Here is a 15,829-nt window from a genome sequence, read left to right on the forward strand (position 1 = left end):
ATACACAATATTAAGAACTAAGGGTATGCAGACTTTTGAACAGGGGTCATTTCAGTTTTTTCTTTGTTGCCATGTTTTGTTTTATGATTGTGCCATTCTGTTATAACCTACAGTTGAATATGAATCCCATAAGAAATAAAATAAATGTGTTTTTCCTGCTCACTCATGTTTTCTTTAAAAATGGTACATATATTACCAATTCTCCAAGGATATGCAAACTTTTGAGCACAATTGTACACAACAACAACAACAACAACAACAATAATAATAATAATAATAATAATAATATAAAAGCATTCATTCAAACTCTGAAATCTCTGTGTAAATATTGATATAAAAGAGAAATATTAGGGTCAAAGACAGAAAGTTGAGAGAGAGAGAGAGACATTTTTTTTTTTTAGAGACATCTATTTATTTTTTAAATAGATCCTAACAAAAAACAGATTACATATGTCTCATGGGTACCACTGCACTGCTGGAGAAAAGGTTACATATACTAATCCCCATATATTTCTCCAGCACACTTTAATTTGATTATCTTTGGCTGCACTTGAAGCATTTCATGCCAAACCTTGCTGGGCTGATGCTAATGACACACAGAAGAAAACTGCTTTTTAACTTCCTTTGAAATCTGACACATCCATGACGGCAAGAGCACTTTATGGTCTAAGTCTCGTGAGATGCGGGCCTTATGTGCATGTATTAGAAATTTTTTCTGTGCACAAATAGAAACTTTCCATGAAAAGGGTATAAAATATATATATTTTTTCTTTTCCAACAAATGGTCAGTGAAAGGAGATGCATAAAATATTCTGGGTTCGATACAAGTAAAGCTCAATCAACAGTAAACTACAGGCCCATACAAACACACAAAACACATACAATCAGAAGGACCAATTCGGCTTTTATGACAACATTTTATTTCAAAACCAAAGAACGATCGCGAAAAAATGAAAATAACGTTTCCATGATCAGAGTAATTTAGAGAATGATTCACTTACATGATTCCTTTGAAAAGCTTAATGTATATGATTTCTTTGTTGCAAACCCATCACGCTCCACCATAACACTTCAAATGCTCCACCATAATTCCTGTCACAAAGAAACTCAAAATCACAGGACTTAATGATTACAGACCCGTCACTCTGATGTCTGTGGTCATGAAATCATTTGAGAGACTGGTGTTGGCCAACTTGAAGGACATCACTGGACCCTTTCTAGATCCCTTTCAATTTGCTAATCGAGCAAACAGGTCTGTGGATAATGCAGTCGACATGGGATTGCATCATATCCTGCAACATCTGGACAGACCAAGGACATTTGCAAGGATCCTTTTTGTGGACTTCAGTTCGGCTTTCAACACCATCATCCCAGCTATACTCCAGAATAAATTACACCAACTCTCTGTTCCCACGTCTATCTGTCAGTGGATCACCAGCTTTCTGACAGACAGACAGCAGCTAGTGAGACAGGGGAAATTCACTTCCAACACCTGTACGATCAGCACTGGTTTCCCCCAGGGATGTGTGCTCTCCCCACTACTCTTCTCCCTGTATACCAGTGACTGCACCGACACATTGCAGATGACACTACTGTCATCGGCCTCATCCAAGATGACGATGAGTCTGTATACAGAAGGGAGCTTGAACAGCTGGCTGTCTGGTGCAATCAAAACAACCTGGAGCTGAATGTGCACAAAACAGTGGAGATGATAGTGGACTTTAGGAGGAACACCCCAACATTGACCCCGCTCACCATTCTGAACAGCACTGTGGCAGCAGTGGAGTCATTCAGGTTCCTGGGCACTACCATCTCACAGGACCTGAAGTGGGAGACCCACATTGACTCCATTGTGAAAAAGGCCCAGCAGAGGTTGTAGTTCTTTCGCTAGCTGAGGAAGTTCAACCTGCCACAGGTGCTGCTGATACAGTTCTGCTCAGCAGTCATTGAGTCTGTCCTCTGCACTTCAATAACTGTCTGGTTTGGTTCAGCTACAAAATCGGACATCAGAAGACTACAAAGGACAGTTCAGACTGCTGAGAGGATTATTGGTTGCTCCCTGCCCTTCCTTCAAGAACTGTACACTTCCAGAGTGAGGAAAAGGGCTCATTTTCAAATCACTTTGGACCCCACCCACCCAGCCCACTACCTTTTTGAACTGTTGCCTTCTGGACGGCGCTACAGAGCATTGAGCACCAGAACCACAGGAACAGTTTTTTAACTCAGGCTATCTATCTCATGAACAGTTAAAACTGCCCTATTGAGCAATAATTATGTGCAATTCACAGCTTAGTCTTTTTATATTTATCCAACATATCCTACCTCTTCTGCATTGCATTCCCTTGCATCTGTATATAACAGATTTGTATATATATATATATATATATATATATATATATATATATATATATATATATATATATATATGTCTTAGTGTGTATTTCTATATATACTTATATTTTCTGTTCACTTTTTATTTTTATTCTATTTTTGTATTATCTCTGTCTTGTTGTATTGTTTGTGCACTGGAAGCTTCTGTCACCAAGACAAATTCCTTGTATGTGTAAGCATACTTGGCGCTAAAGCTCATTCTGATTCGTTCTGATTCTGATTCTGATAAAACCATCATCAAAACCAGGTACGGGAGTCATATAACAGTGCAGGCATTAGCATAGGACTGCAATAACTTAGAGTCAGAGTATAATGAAAAATCACAAAAGTTTCGAAAGGAATTTGAATCTAGCCACTGTGATATATTATGACAATAATATATACAACATGTAATCTATGAACAATAATAAACACATACAGTATATCAAATGCATTGGACTCTGGGTTGTAAATAGTTTCTAATGGGTAAAGCCACTTGTAATCTTCTGCTGTGGTTATTACTGGAGGATAAAACTATTTCTGGGAATTCATATTTGTTTGTCATCTCTTGCTTCTACATTATTTAAAAACTCAATCATGCCATGATAATATTAAAACACAAAAAAAGAAGGAAACCTTATATCAAAAGGAAACTATACAAAGTGATACAAATGTAGACTTGTATATACAGCATATGTAAAGGTATATTATTTGTACTAAATCTTTTAATAATACACCCATACACCATTACAAATGTGAGATGTGCAAAGTAAGGTGATGTTGCTTAGGCTAGGTAATTTTTTCTCTTTTCCCGATGTTTTAACATAATTATCCTAGTTTGGCTGGTGTCTTTAACGTACAGTGGTGTCCAAAAAGCTGAGACCACATTAATAATTTAGGATTTTCTTATTTAAAGCTGCTCTTTGCAAAATTCTCAGATCATGCTAGATAACATTATCATCAGGTTTTGCACAAACTTGTGGAGTCCATGCCAGCTCGAGTGCATGATGTCATTAAAGCAAAAAGAAGGCATACTAAATAATAAGAAATTCTATTGTAAACAATAACTTTCAGTCCCTTTCACACAAAGCACGAGTAAAATGTTAGATTATCTGTTCATAAACATGTAAATTTTGCCCTATTCCTTTCACAATGCTATCTTATGACATCAAAACAAGTTTTACTACACTTTTACTACTAAGTTTTAGGAGACCAGTGCTGTGTTTCCCAAAAGCATTGTAAGCCTAAGTAAATTGTAGAAACCATTGGCGTCAATGGTCTCTATGATCAACTTAAGCTTGCAATGCTTTTGGGAAACCCAGCCCAGGCTGATTTAATTAGAAAAGAATGCTGTTCTAATTAAATTTAATGCATTTTCACAAGTGGTCTAAGACTATTGGACCCCACTGTACATCATCTTAATTATCAGATGATAATTTTCCTGACATTCAAAGACCAAAAAGCAACATGCTACCCAAAATCAAAGCCACTAAAATCACTATTGCACAAATAAAATGACAATTACCTGAAAGACCAAATACCTTTTGCCTTCTTCTGGCAATATGCTTTGCTTTTCACCAAAAAAGTTTGCAAAAGTGGTTGATTTCTGCTATTTCAGTTCTTTCATGAAAGCAAATCAGGGGCATTCATGTCAAAACATTATAGGCCATCATTGAAATCATGCACATTAAGAACACGTTGAACACATTATTTAGTTTTGCATGGCCATTCAAGGATTTAAGTTGACATGGTGTTATAAATGGTAACAGCAGCTAAGTTTCCATCCACATATTGTATGTTACGTGAATTTTGGGATATCACATAATAAATGCTGGATGGAAACACCAAGATGAGAATAAAGCTTCCAAAATGCGCATGAAAATCTTTTACGCTCAATTGAGATGCATACACGTTTTAATCAAGAAGAACACATGAAAATGTGACTGTGACTTTGCCTCAACAAGCCATGTGAAACATGTAACATAATTTGCTCAGAGAATGATGAATATCCTTACATAACATCTGAAATGTTGCTCTGATAATTCTGAAATGCCAAAGCCTGTCATCAAAATGATGGGCTACTATAAACCTCCTAGAACTGTGTGACACACTTTCGCTCTCAGACATATGGCAACTGCTGCCAAACGCTAGCAAACAAAAAGAATATTTAGGCTGCATGTTCTAAACAGCAAGTAATTTATTACATTAACTAAATAAAGAGCCACAGTGGCTTCAACTTCCATTTTCATTACTATTTTGTGCCAATTTTGGAATTGTCAAATTAAGCACAATGGAGTGTACAGTATGTATGGAGTGTTGCAGGGCTCAGTATTAGGTCCTCTGCTTTTCTCCTTGTAAATTTTTCCCATGGAAGACATTATCAGGGACCATGGAATTAGTTTTCACTGTTATGCTAATGATACTCCACTTTATATTTCCTCGAGACATGGAGAAATTTCCCAATTCTCCAAGTTAGCACAGTGTATTAATGATATTAAAGACGGGATGGCTAGAAATGTACTTCTACTCAATTCTGACAAAAAAGAGGTATCACTTATCGGACCAAAAACCTCTAAAAATAAGAAGCCAGAATATAATTTGGCTCTCTATGGATGTATTGTTAAATCGTCTTCTACAGTTAATAACCTGGGTGTTATGTTTGATACTGTAGCAATCTGTCCTTTGAAAATCACATTTCCAATATTTGTAGAACAGCATTCTTCCACCTTAGAAGTATTGCTAAGTTACGACAAATGCTCTCTGTTTCTTATTCCGAAAAGCTAATTCATACTTTCATGACCTCAACTAGATTATTATAATGCAGTACTTGGAGGATGTCCTGTAGATTCAGTAAATAAGCTTCAGTTGGTTCAAAATGCAGCAGCTAGAGTGATCATATCGTCCCAATTTTATCGTCACCACTTTGGCTACACGTTAGGATTCATATCAATTTTTAAATTGTTGCTAATAACTTACAAAGCTTTGAATGCTCTAGCTCCAAAGCACTTAAGCAAACTTCTATCACGTTCACTATGGTTGTAAAATTCCAATGTGTTGACAGTACCTAGAGTATCAAAATCCACAAACGGAGGTAGATAATTTGAATAAAAGCGCTATACAAATACAAATTACTTGACATTACAATTTTCCCAGATGGAATGATTTTGTTCTCTTAAACACAAGGGATGGAAATGTTGCTTTATTCATGAATAGATTTTGCTATAATTGTTTTTGCATAAATTAAATTTGCAACTTGGATGGAAATGGCTACTGTTAAATCTACTTCATACCCTCAATCCATGCTAGTCAAATATGTAGACATGCACTGCATGGCCAAACGTAGACTATGTGGACAGCCCCTTCTAATTAACAGGTTTGACTATTCCAGTGAAGACAAATCTTAATGCTACGCCATACAGTGTCATTGTGGCTATAATTTGGGGAGGGCTTTTTTCAGTTCCAGCATGATAATGCCCCTGTGGACAAAGCGAGGTCCATATGGAAATGCTTTACTGAGTCTAGTATGGAAGAACTTGACTGGCACAAAGCCCAGACCTGAACAACACTGAACACTTTTGGGATGAACTGCCAGGCCCCATCACCAAATATCAGTGCCTGACCTCACAGATGCTCTTGTTTCTGAATGAGCAAATCCCCATAGCCATGTTTTAACATCTAATGGAAAGCTGAACCAGAAGAGTGGAAGCTCTTGGGGTTGACCAACTTCCTATTAATACCGATGGTTATGGGTGGTGTTTAGGTGTCCACGTACATCTGGCCATATAGTGTATTTCCTATATTTATAAGACTGCCGCATGTGCCAGCAATTGTGAAACATCCATGGATCCAATGATGGAACCAACCACTTTTGCTCTCAAAGCTCAGTTCATTTCACAAACAAGCAAATGCTGCTCAACATTTGAAGAAACAAAAGCTTCTTACGTGAATTTTCTGTCCCTTTAAAGTTAAGCGTATTGCAATTTGTGTGGTTTGTGATTCAGAGTTTTGCACCATTTAGTTTTAGAGTTGCATGGTGACTTGTATTCCATTTATTTGTCCATTTCATTGTCCTTGCAAGGAAGCAAATGCTATTTATTCCACAAGTCAGTCTTTGAAATTTTATTGCATTTATGGCAATCTGTTAGGAGGATCTGGGAAATGTATATTTCCTGTTTCCTCTTTACTTCCTCGAAGTAGTCCACTCAGATTAGCCGCATTACAGACAGGGCCGTGGAGGTGGGCGGTCTGGAGGTGGAGCTCTGCATGGAGGCGGGGCTTCTGGGGGTAGAGGCAAGGAGGAAATAGGCAATGGTGAATGAGAGGGCGGAGATGTGGGTGGAGAAAAGAAGAGGGTGGTAGGAGATGAAGCCCAGACGGGGGGTGGAGAATAGGATGGTGGAGGGGTAATGGGTGGGGATGGAGTGATGCCATGGGGAGGTGGGGTGGAAGGTAGGGGAGGTAAACTGGAGGAGAGGGAGGCGGGTGGACTGCAAGGAGGAGGGGGCAGCTGGCCCTGAGGAGGGGGTGGGTTGAGGGTTTGTTGTGGGGTGTAGATGGGTGAAGAGTGGTTGTAGGATGGATACCGGGGAGGAGGACTGGACTTGATGCGAGTGAAGTTCATACAGCGGCCCTGAAAAAAAAAAAAATGAGAATGAAAAGGCTATTTTAGAATTTAAACATAGAATTTTTACATGAGAACTATGTGCCTGACCGCAGTGTTTTTACATTTCATACAATATCAGTCACTTATATCAGCTTTTTAATTATTGCCTGCTTGTTGCAAAGTCCTGCCCATTTTAGAGCTCAACCAATCATCATATAGAGAAGTCAGGCTGATGTGGCGGTTGCATCGTCTTAAGTCGGACAAAATTTCTTGCTGGAATGCACTGCTTCAAGTCCGGTGCCTATCGGCCTGCACAGCGCCACATGAAGTTGAACACACCTAATGATTGAAAGCCGAATGTCCAGTCGGCAATCAGATGCAGATCCTATGCAAATAGTGCTCTTGAAGCTCCTGTAGATTCCCAGAGAAGCATGTCATCTGGGTGGTACCAATGGTGCTTTTAGCCACTCGTCCAATGAACAATGATCTTTTAGTACAGGTATCTGCCATACACTTCCATTGAAGCACATCTTCCTGTGTAGCCTTAAAGCAATCACCATTGCTCTGGTCCCTCTTTTAATGTAAGTCTATGGGTTTCTTCACCTGTTGCATTATCCACCAGATGAAAAAAGTAAGTATAATCACTTTGAAAAGTAATAAAACAATTCTGGTCACTGAGTCTTATCATATGAGTCATCATTCCTGTCTGTAGCACAAACGATGAGGAACGAGTTATGTGCTTAAGTTAAATATTTTGTATGAAGAATAATGAGGATTCCTTAGCATGCACCACAGATAAGTATTTAAAGTAAACATAAAACGGCATCTGCAACGCATTTACTAACTGTGAGTCTGTGGGTCAGTCTCCCATCATGGGATTTGAATGTGTTCAAATGATTATTTATTATTTTATTCACAATTTTTCATTTATTTGGTGTTTGCTTTGATTTCCTGGTTTTACTAGAGAGTGTGTAACCTAAGGAAGCGTGCACCTGTGAGGGCCACTCATTTTAGTTAAGGAAATCTATTTTCATGTGCAAATAATGTTTATTTTATCCATTCTGTTTATTGTTTATTGATTTTCATTTAAACTAATTTTGCCTCTTGTTCTTAAAAATCACTGTAAGGCTGGCACCAGGATGTCTACGCCCAAAAGGCACCATTTCTGGTAAAAGTCAAAAGAACTCTGCGAGAACCAACATCATAGAACTCTCTCACAGAAGCTGAAATCTACACCTGAATATCACCACAGTGTGATAAATTGCAAATCACCTTGCTGGCCCCTCTTCTCTCTCTCCCCCTTCTCCCCTTCAACACCTCAGGACCGATACAAAGACACAAGATTTATATGTAAAAATATAACAAATACCATCAGAAAAAAGAATGCAACTGTATGTGTTTGATATCATTTAAGAGGTCTCTGTGTGACTGGTATAATGGTCTCTTTCCCATGTTGGTAAAAATAATGGTGACGAAGTCATAAGATCTTTGCCAAACACTGCATAATTCTGGAGGTCTATCCCCCTCCTTGACCTACAATTTAAATGATCTCCTCTATGTTAATAAGGTTGAACCCCAGGATGCCAAGAACCCATTCACCCCCAAATTCTCATTGTTCAAAGGATAATACCATTTGGTACACAATGTTTTCTGTCTGGATATTTAAGGAGGGTTGGCAAGGAGCTCGGGGAGTCTGTAGTCAGATATCCCATACAATTGCTGTGTGTAGTTTTCCATTGCCAGGTATGTTTCTTTGACTTGTCTTTTATTTTTAGGAATGTTTGTTTATTCTGATCATGTGTGAAATTGGCTTTGATTTATTTTGTAACTTATGTTTTAAATCCTACCTGGCAAATATATTTTTACTTTTTGATTTATTCTGTATTCCTCCGAAATCATTTATCACCAGTAGATTCGAGGGACACTTTTTGTTACCGCACATTTATGTCCAGGATAATGATCATTACTGGAGCTTATGAATAGGAGAAAACCACGTAAGACTACCAGTCACTGCTTATCACTGTCTTAGCAAGTTGTATGAAACGTGACTAAATAAAACTATCATCTGGTTATGAGCAAGCAGTAGGCGGCCGAACCAGATGATATTAGTAAACCCTGCAACCACTGACTATGAACGGGACTGGCGATTTTGTGTCTGTGAGATCTGTGCAATTAATCGGCCGGCATATCACACTTGCATTACATAATGTGACGTTGTTGAAAGAAACAAAAAGGAAAGTAATTTTAGAGGTGGAAAAGTTATTTCATTTCGATGAAATATTACAAAGACATTTATTTATTTTTTTGGTTTGGAATAACATGCACTTATGAATCATGCTCAGTAAGACCAGGAATGTTTGTACGAAGAAAGTAAAAATAGCTTTTCATGAAATTTACGTGAACATGACAACATTTTTGTAATTCAAAATGTACGTGCTGTATACCATGTTTGGCTGCAGGTTCACTATGAGACCAGGTTGCAATATAGGCAATTCTGATTTCACTTCAAGGAATTAGCAAATTGGCTAATTATTTCAGATTTAACTGCAAAGTGTGGAATAAGTGATAAAAACTGGCAAAGCTGCAGTGGTTCACAACTTCTAACTGAAACTCTTAAGCTATAGGTTACAGTTATTACCCAAGACATCCTGAAGAAAAGCATGTCAGCCCACCAATCTGATGGAACTTTCTGGGCCAACTGAGCTGAAATTTTGTTTTCAGAGTTTTCAGAATAACCATAAATTTGACTCAAACATTCACATGGAATTTGACATTTTTTATGAAAAAACTGCCTCTTGAGTTTAAAAGGAAATTAGCCTTGCAGCACAAAATTGTAAAAAGTTTGTTTTGTTGCCATTTCATCACCTACAGTGAGACAACGTGGAAGATGAGACATCTGTATTATATTAGTTACAGTTTGAATTAGTCAAGAACATTAAAATGATTCCAATTACATGTGGTTGGGCAGCAATCAAGAATTTACCGTCAAGAAATAACATGTCAAACACCCCCAAACTCAACGCTTGTTTACTATCATTAAAGGTGCAGAAATTAATAGTATTTTTTTTTTTATTATTCTACATGTAGAGCAGTGGTTCCAAACCCTGTTCCTGGAGGCCCCCCAACACTGCACATTTTGCATATCTCCCTTATCTGACACACCCAATTCAAGTCGTAGAGTCTCTACTAATGAGCTGAGTTGAATCAGGTATGTTTGATTAGGTAGTTATCCAAAATGTGTAGTGTTAGGGGGCCTCCAGGAACAGGGTTGAGAACCACTGATGTAGAGGGTACCCTCATGGAGGCTGCCATGTTAGGGTCACTTGATTAGCCGAATACTACTCGCTCAGTGATGCTGCATCCATGTTCTATGTGTCAGTGTAAGTCCAAGATAACTGCCATAATGACCAGCCCAACATAAACAACAAAGTACTGACAAAAGACAAAAACTTATTTATAAAACTTAACAATTGTACTAACTAAAATATAAATAAAACGGGAGTTTGCAAAAGAACCAAAACCAAAATAAAACTATAAATGTATACACTATAATACATACAAAATTTCAATTAGGATTGCAGAGAAAATGACTTCAGTTTTCACATCTTCAATCAATGCTTGATGGTCTGATTTAATTAATCGTCCAAGTCTACCCAACCCAATTAGACAGGAAGCAGCTGTCTGCAAAACAAAATTAAAAACTACCAAAACCAAAACTAATCTGAAGTTGAAAATCAAAATACAAAATGAAAATAAAAAAATTTAAAATATAAATAATTAATTAAAAACTAGTGAAATGTTCAAAACTAGAATAACCCTGAAGGTAGATTTGGCATGGTGGGGGTGATGTGCAGGTTTAGGGGGTTCTATCTCCTGTAGCTGTAGGAAGCTATAAAAGCCAGACAGGATTTAATGATACAGAGGAAAAGGTAAGCTGTTGGTTGTTTACCAGAAACACTTAGAAAATTAGAGAGCTCTCTGTCTCAGTTTCCTGTTAACGTATGAAGAACTAACCCCCTTCTGCCCCAAGGACACACACATACACACATATACAAACACTTAAAGGCTATGTTCACACTGCAGCTGAATGTGGCCCAAATTTTCTGCTCAAATCCAAAAAACTTTGTAAGGTTATTCACATGTCATTACAAATGCAGCCCATCTCAGATGCTGGTCTGAACAGCCAACGCTCCTAAACTAACCCGCATGTATAAAACACTCCATGAGCATGTTCATCATTATAATATACAGTATAGTTACTATAATTAAATATAACCCAGTGTGATTATTAAACTGCAAAAGGCTGCAATTTAATTAAATAAATATGTAGTCTGTATGTGCTGCGCTCTTTAAGGTGAACGAGAGCTCTGCTTTCTGTCATCTACTACAGACAGAACACACGTGATGGTTATGATTGGGTGTTTTCAGTGTATGAGCGGCCGGCTTCACAATTCACATGCAAACTATATATTTAGTTCATTAAATCGCAGCCTTTGCTGTATAATATACACACTAGGATATATCACAAATTTAATCTGTGCGTTGAGTGATTACGCTATGACATTGATTTTGGGGATCAAGTATGTGTAAAAGTATGTGAGTGCAGTATCGGACCTGATTCCGATACAGGTATCGGGACATCCCTAGTTCATTTTATGGTACGCAATAGTTTTGTGAGAGATTTTATGAATAGTTTTGTGCCTCTAATACTTTATAAAATACAGGCAAACCACAGTGTATTGTTTTCATGGAAAGTGCCACCAAGTATGCAAGTAGTCTCTTAGCTTCTTACAGTACAGGGACAATCCTGGAGCAACCACAGTTTAAATGACAATGGGAATGAGATTTGACAGTTACAGCTGCCAAAAATTATCAGTGAAAAACTTAATTTCTGTCTGTTTTTCACACAAAAGTTATCGTATGGCTATTGAAGACATGGAATATAGCACACAAGTCATAGGGACTTCCTTTATGGCTCTTTTTTATTCTGTTTGGAGCTTGACAGCTCCTGGTCATTGTTGGCTTTCATAGAGAAAAGAGCAGCATAAACATCTCCTCAGGTGAGATGATGCTTAATGCTGTTGTTTTGGTTGCATCTTTATTGATTTAACACAGCACACTCATGCAAGCTTCTCTTTGTCTGTCTCCACATTCTCTCTCTCTCTCTCTCTCTCAAGAGCAGCCGGAACAGCAGCCAGCTGTAGCTTCCATTTAATTTTCCAATCATCAAGCCATACAGCTTTCTCTACTAAGCATAAACATGCTTACACTCATACCATGTCCTGTAACACAGCTTCTGACGTTCCTGTCCCTCTGTTTTGACAGATAGTTAATGTCCATTTTTCATTCCCAAACGTTTGTCATCTGTATTTTATGATACATTGCTCTGCTCTGCTTAAACTGTCCCTATTGTAACCACTGGTGCAGCTTGACAGCAGAGGGATGGATAAAAAATGATCATGCTACAAATCGAAAACATGATTGTAAGTATTTTACTGAAAAGAATATGCACAGGGGTCCTAAATCTAAATGTTCTAAAACATACAGAATGTGTGCTGTTGTTATGGAAGTTATGTGTTACTATTCACTTGATTAAAATATAATTTGTTCTTTAGTGTACAGTAATTTAGCAAATAGATCCATGTAATTCAATGTTGCAGTATAATTCTTGTGTATATTATACACTAGCTTCAGATAGCTTGACCACAGTGCATAGTTGGACAGATGCATTTGGCAGCAGCTTGTAGTAAAGCCTGGTTTTGTTTTCATCTTTTTTTCTTTCTTTCTTTTTTTTTTAAATGAATAATGACTGGATCCAATCAAACCCTCACAGACATGTATGATGACAGTTGCCATGTAAACCACGATACACAACCACTGATCTCACGTCATTCTAATGTGAAGAATCTGGGTCAGACCCCACAATTCTTGGATGTCCGATACTTATCCAACAAAAGACACGCATTTACTAGAGTGCTGCTGAATATGTTTTTGCAGTGGCTGAAAATTTGAATGTACATATATAATAAAGCACAGTTCTCAAGAGGTTTTACTTTAGGGCACAGAATTTCAAACTTACATAATATATATATATATATATATATATATATATATATATATATATATATATATATATATATCATAAAATTTTTATAAATAAATGTAATAAAAATGTCCATAAAATGATAGTTCACCCAAAAATGATCATTCTCTCATCATTTACTCACCCTTATACCATCCCAGATGTGTATGGCTTTTTTATTTTTTTATTCTGTGGAACACAAACAAAGATGGACTGCCGATGGCATGATATAACTTGTATGAGGACTTAATTTTGGTTTGTTTCATACTCTAAACTGATTGTATCACTTTAGAAAACAAGGGTAAAACCACTCAAGTATTATGGATCACTTTTATGCTGCCATTATGTGCTTTTTGGATCTTGAAAGTTTTGGACCCCATTGAAAATATCTTTGTGTTCTGCAGAGGAAAGAAAGACGTATGAGTTTTAGACAGCATGAGTATGTGTAAGTGATGAGAAAATTATTCCTTTAATATTACCATGAACTGCATAGGCCCCAATAATATGTGGGTCAATGATGCTCATTTTTCTGTCCAGGTCTATTAAATTATATAAATAAAAAATAAAAAATATAATTCAAGACAAAATTACTTGAATACACCCCTCTTCTATGATGAACATGTTTTTAATTTCTTATTTCAAAGTAATTTGGATATTTGTTTTCTGAGGCTTAAAGTAAATATGTCATGTGGTATAAACATCCACATGATAAAGAAATGTTGGCATGAGTAGTTCAAAATAATCTTTTTTTTTTTCTCCGATTAACGTTTTTTTTTTTTTTTTTTTTTTTATTGATTCAACCATTAAATATATACATAGCAGAACACACATATACAGAATCAATATACAACCCCCACTACCCCCCACACCCGACCCCCAACAACACCCCAGTGGTCACACGACCATAGACACACAACAAAAATAAATACATTAATTAATAAAAAAATAAAAATAAAATAAATAAAACAATCACACACATAAAACCCCTACACCTCTCTCTCCACTGTCCCTCCCCGAGAGCCGTCCAAAAAAGACAGATATCTGCCCCACTTGCAAACATGTCCAGACTCCCCAGTCTTCTGGATACCCCCTCCTCAAGAGCTGCCACTCTGGCCATCTCTGAACACCACTACTGAAAAGGGGACGCTACAGCCGACTTCCAACTCCTCAAAGTGATCTGTCTGGCGATCATAACACTAGAGAGGACCCAGTTTTTCATGTGCTTATTCTCCAAATTAATGACTGCCCCATCTCCCAAGATACAGAGTCTGGGGCAAAATAAAATTTGAGAGGCCAAAACCTCGCACATAAAACTCTGAATCCTCATCCAAAATTCCTGCATCTTAACACATCCCCAAAAGACATGGGTTGTGTCTCCATCTTCTAACTGACATCGCCAGCAGGTGGGTGTGTCTTTAAGACCAAGCCTATGCAATCTAGAGGGGGTCCAATAGACTATGTAAAATCTTAAATTGCATGAGGCGAACCCTTGTGTCTCTGGATGCAGATTTGACATTTTTTTGAATACCAGCCCACTCTCCCTCCTCCAATACCAAATTTAGATCTTTCTCCCATAATCTCTTAAGAGAAGTTGAAGTTCTGTCTCCCAGACTCTGAATTAGCAGGGAGTAATACACCAATGCCTCATGACCTTTTCCAAAAGCAGTAATCACCTCTCCCAGAGTGTCTGCCGCTTTAGGAGGGTGTAAACCACTCCCAAAAACAGTACAGAGCAGGTGGCACAGCTGTAAATACTTATAGAACTGAGATCTAGGAATCCCAAAAAGTTTAACCAAATTTTGAAAGGATCTCAACACTCCATTCTCATACAGTCACAGAGTGTAGTAACCCCCTCCCAATCCACTCTGACCAGCAAAAAGGGGACTTGTTGATGCGGGTTCAGCCATATGTTTGAGGCAACATTTAAAAAAAATTCAGAATTAAACAGTCTGGACACTTTAGTCCATACCGAGTTCAAGTGCGAGATAACGGGATGTAACTTAGCTTCTCTGATTCATTTGATAGAAAGGCTCTGCAGTGGCGAAATAGAGGCAAGAACTTCCTGTTCTACACAGAACCAGGGAGGGGCTCTCTCAGGTGGAAGTGACCAATGAGTCAAATGTCTGAGACCGAATGCATAATAATAAATTAAAATCTTGGGTAGGCCTAGCCCACCTTTGTCAATCGGCTTATGTAACTTATTGAAATGTAATCTGGGACGTTTACCATTCCAAATACAAGACTTTGCTATGCTATCAAATTGCTTGAAATAAGAGAGGGGGACATCTACAGGGAGAGATTGCAGTAAGTAAATGAATTTTGGAATACAATTCATTTTAATAACATAAACCTTCCCAATCATAGATAAATGTAATGAAGCCCACCTGCCCACATCACTCGAAAACCGTTTTATTAAGGGATCAAAATTAACTAACTAAAATCACACAAATTTGCTGGAAATAAAATACCCAAATACTTAATGCTCTGTTTGGGCCACTGGAAAGCACCCGGCTGGAAAGCTGTTTCTGGGCAGTACGCTGTCATAGCCAAAGCTTCAGATTTAGACCAATTGACTCTATATCCTGAAAACTTAGAAAAGGAATTAATAATTCTGTGGAAGCAAGGCATAGATCTACTGGGGTCAGAGACAAATAATAAAATATCATCTGCGTAAAGCAAGAGTTTATGCGCCATACCACCCACCACCACCCCTGGAAAATCATCCTCCTTTCTTATTGCGGTTGCTAATGTTTCCAGGGCAAGACAGAACAATA

General features: G+C 37.7%; 1 protein-coding gene across 2 annotated transcripts in view; it reads right to left on the bottom strand.

Moving 5' to 3' along the window:
• Positions 1–3,077: 3,077 nt before the first annotated feature.
• The window catches only part of LOC127424681 (anthrax toxin receptor 1-like), a 106,071-nt gene continuing 93,319 nt past the window's right edge, over positions 3,078–15,829 (bottom strand). For both annotated transcript variants that reach the window (XM_051670068.1, XM_051670067.1), the window contains one exon: positions 3,078–7,000. In XM_051670068.1, the coding sequence (XP_051526028.1) occupies positions 6,587–7,000 (414 nt within the window). In that variant the 3' untranslated portion in view covers positions 3,078–6,586. The remainder of the gene's footprint in view (positions 7,001–15,829) is intronic.

Source organism: Myxocyprinus asiaticus, chromosome 33, assembly GCF_019703515.2.
Source record: "Myxocyprinus asiaticus isolate MX2 ecotype Aquarium Trade chromosome 33, UBuf_Myxa_2, whole genome shotgun sequence".
In the NCBI taxonomy this organism is placed as follows: Eukaryota; Metazoa; Chordata; class Actinopteri; order Cypriniformes; family Catostomidae; genus Myxocyprinus; species Myxocyprinus asiaticus.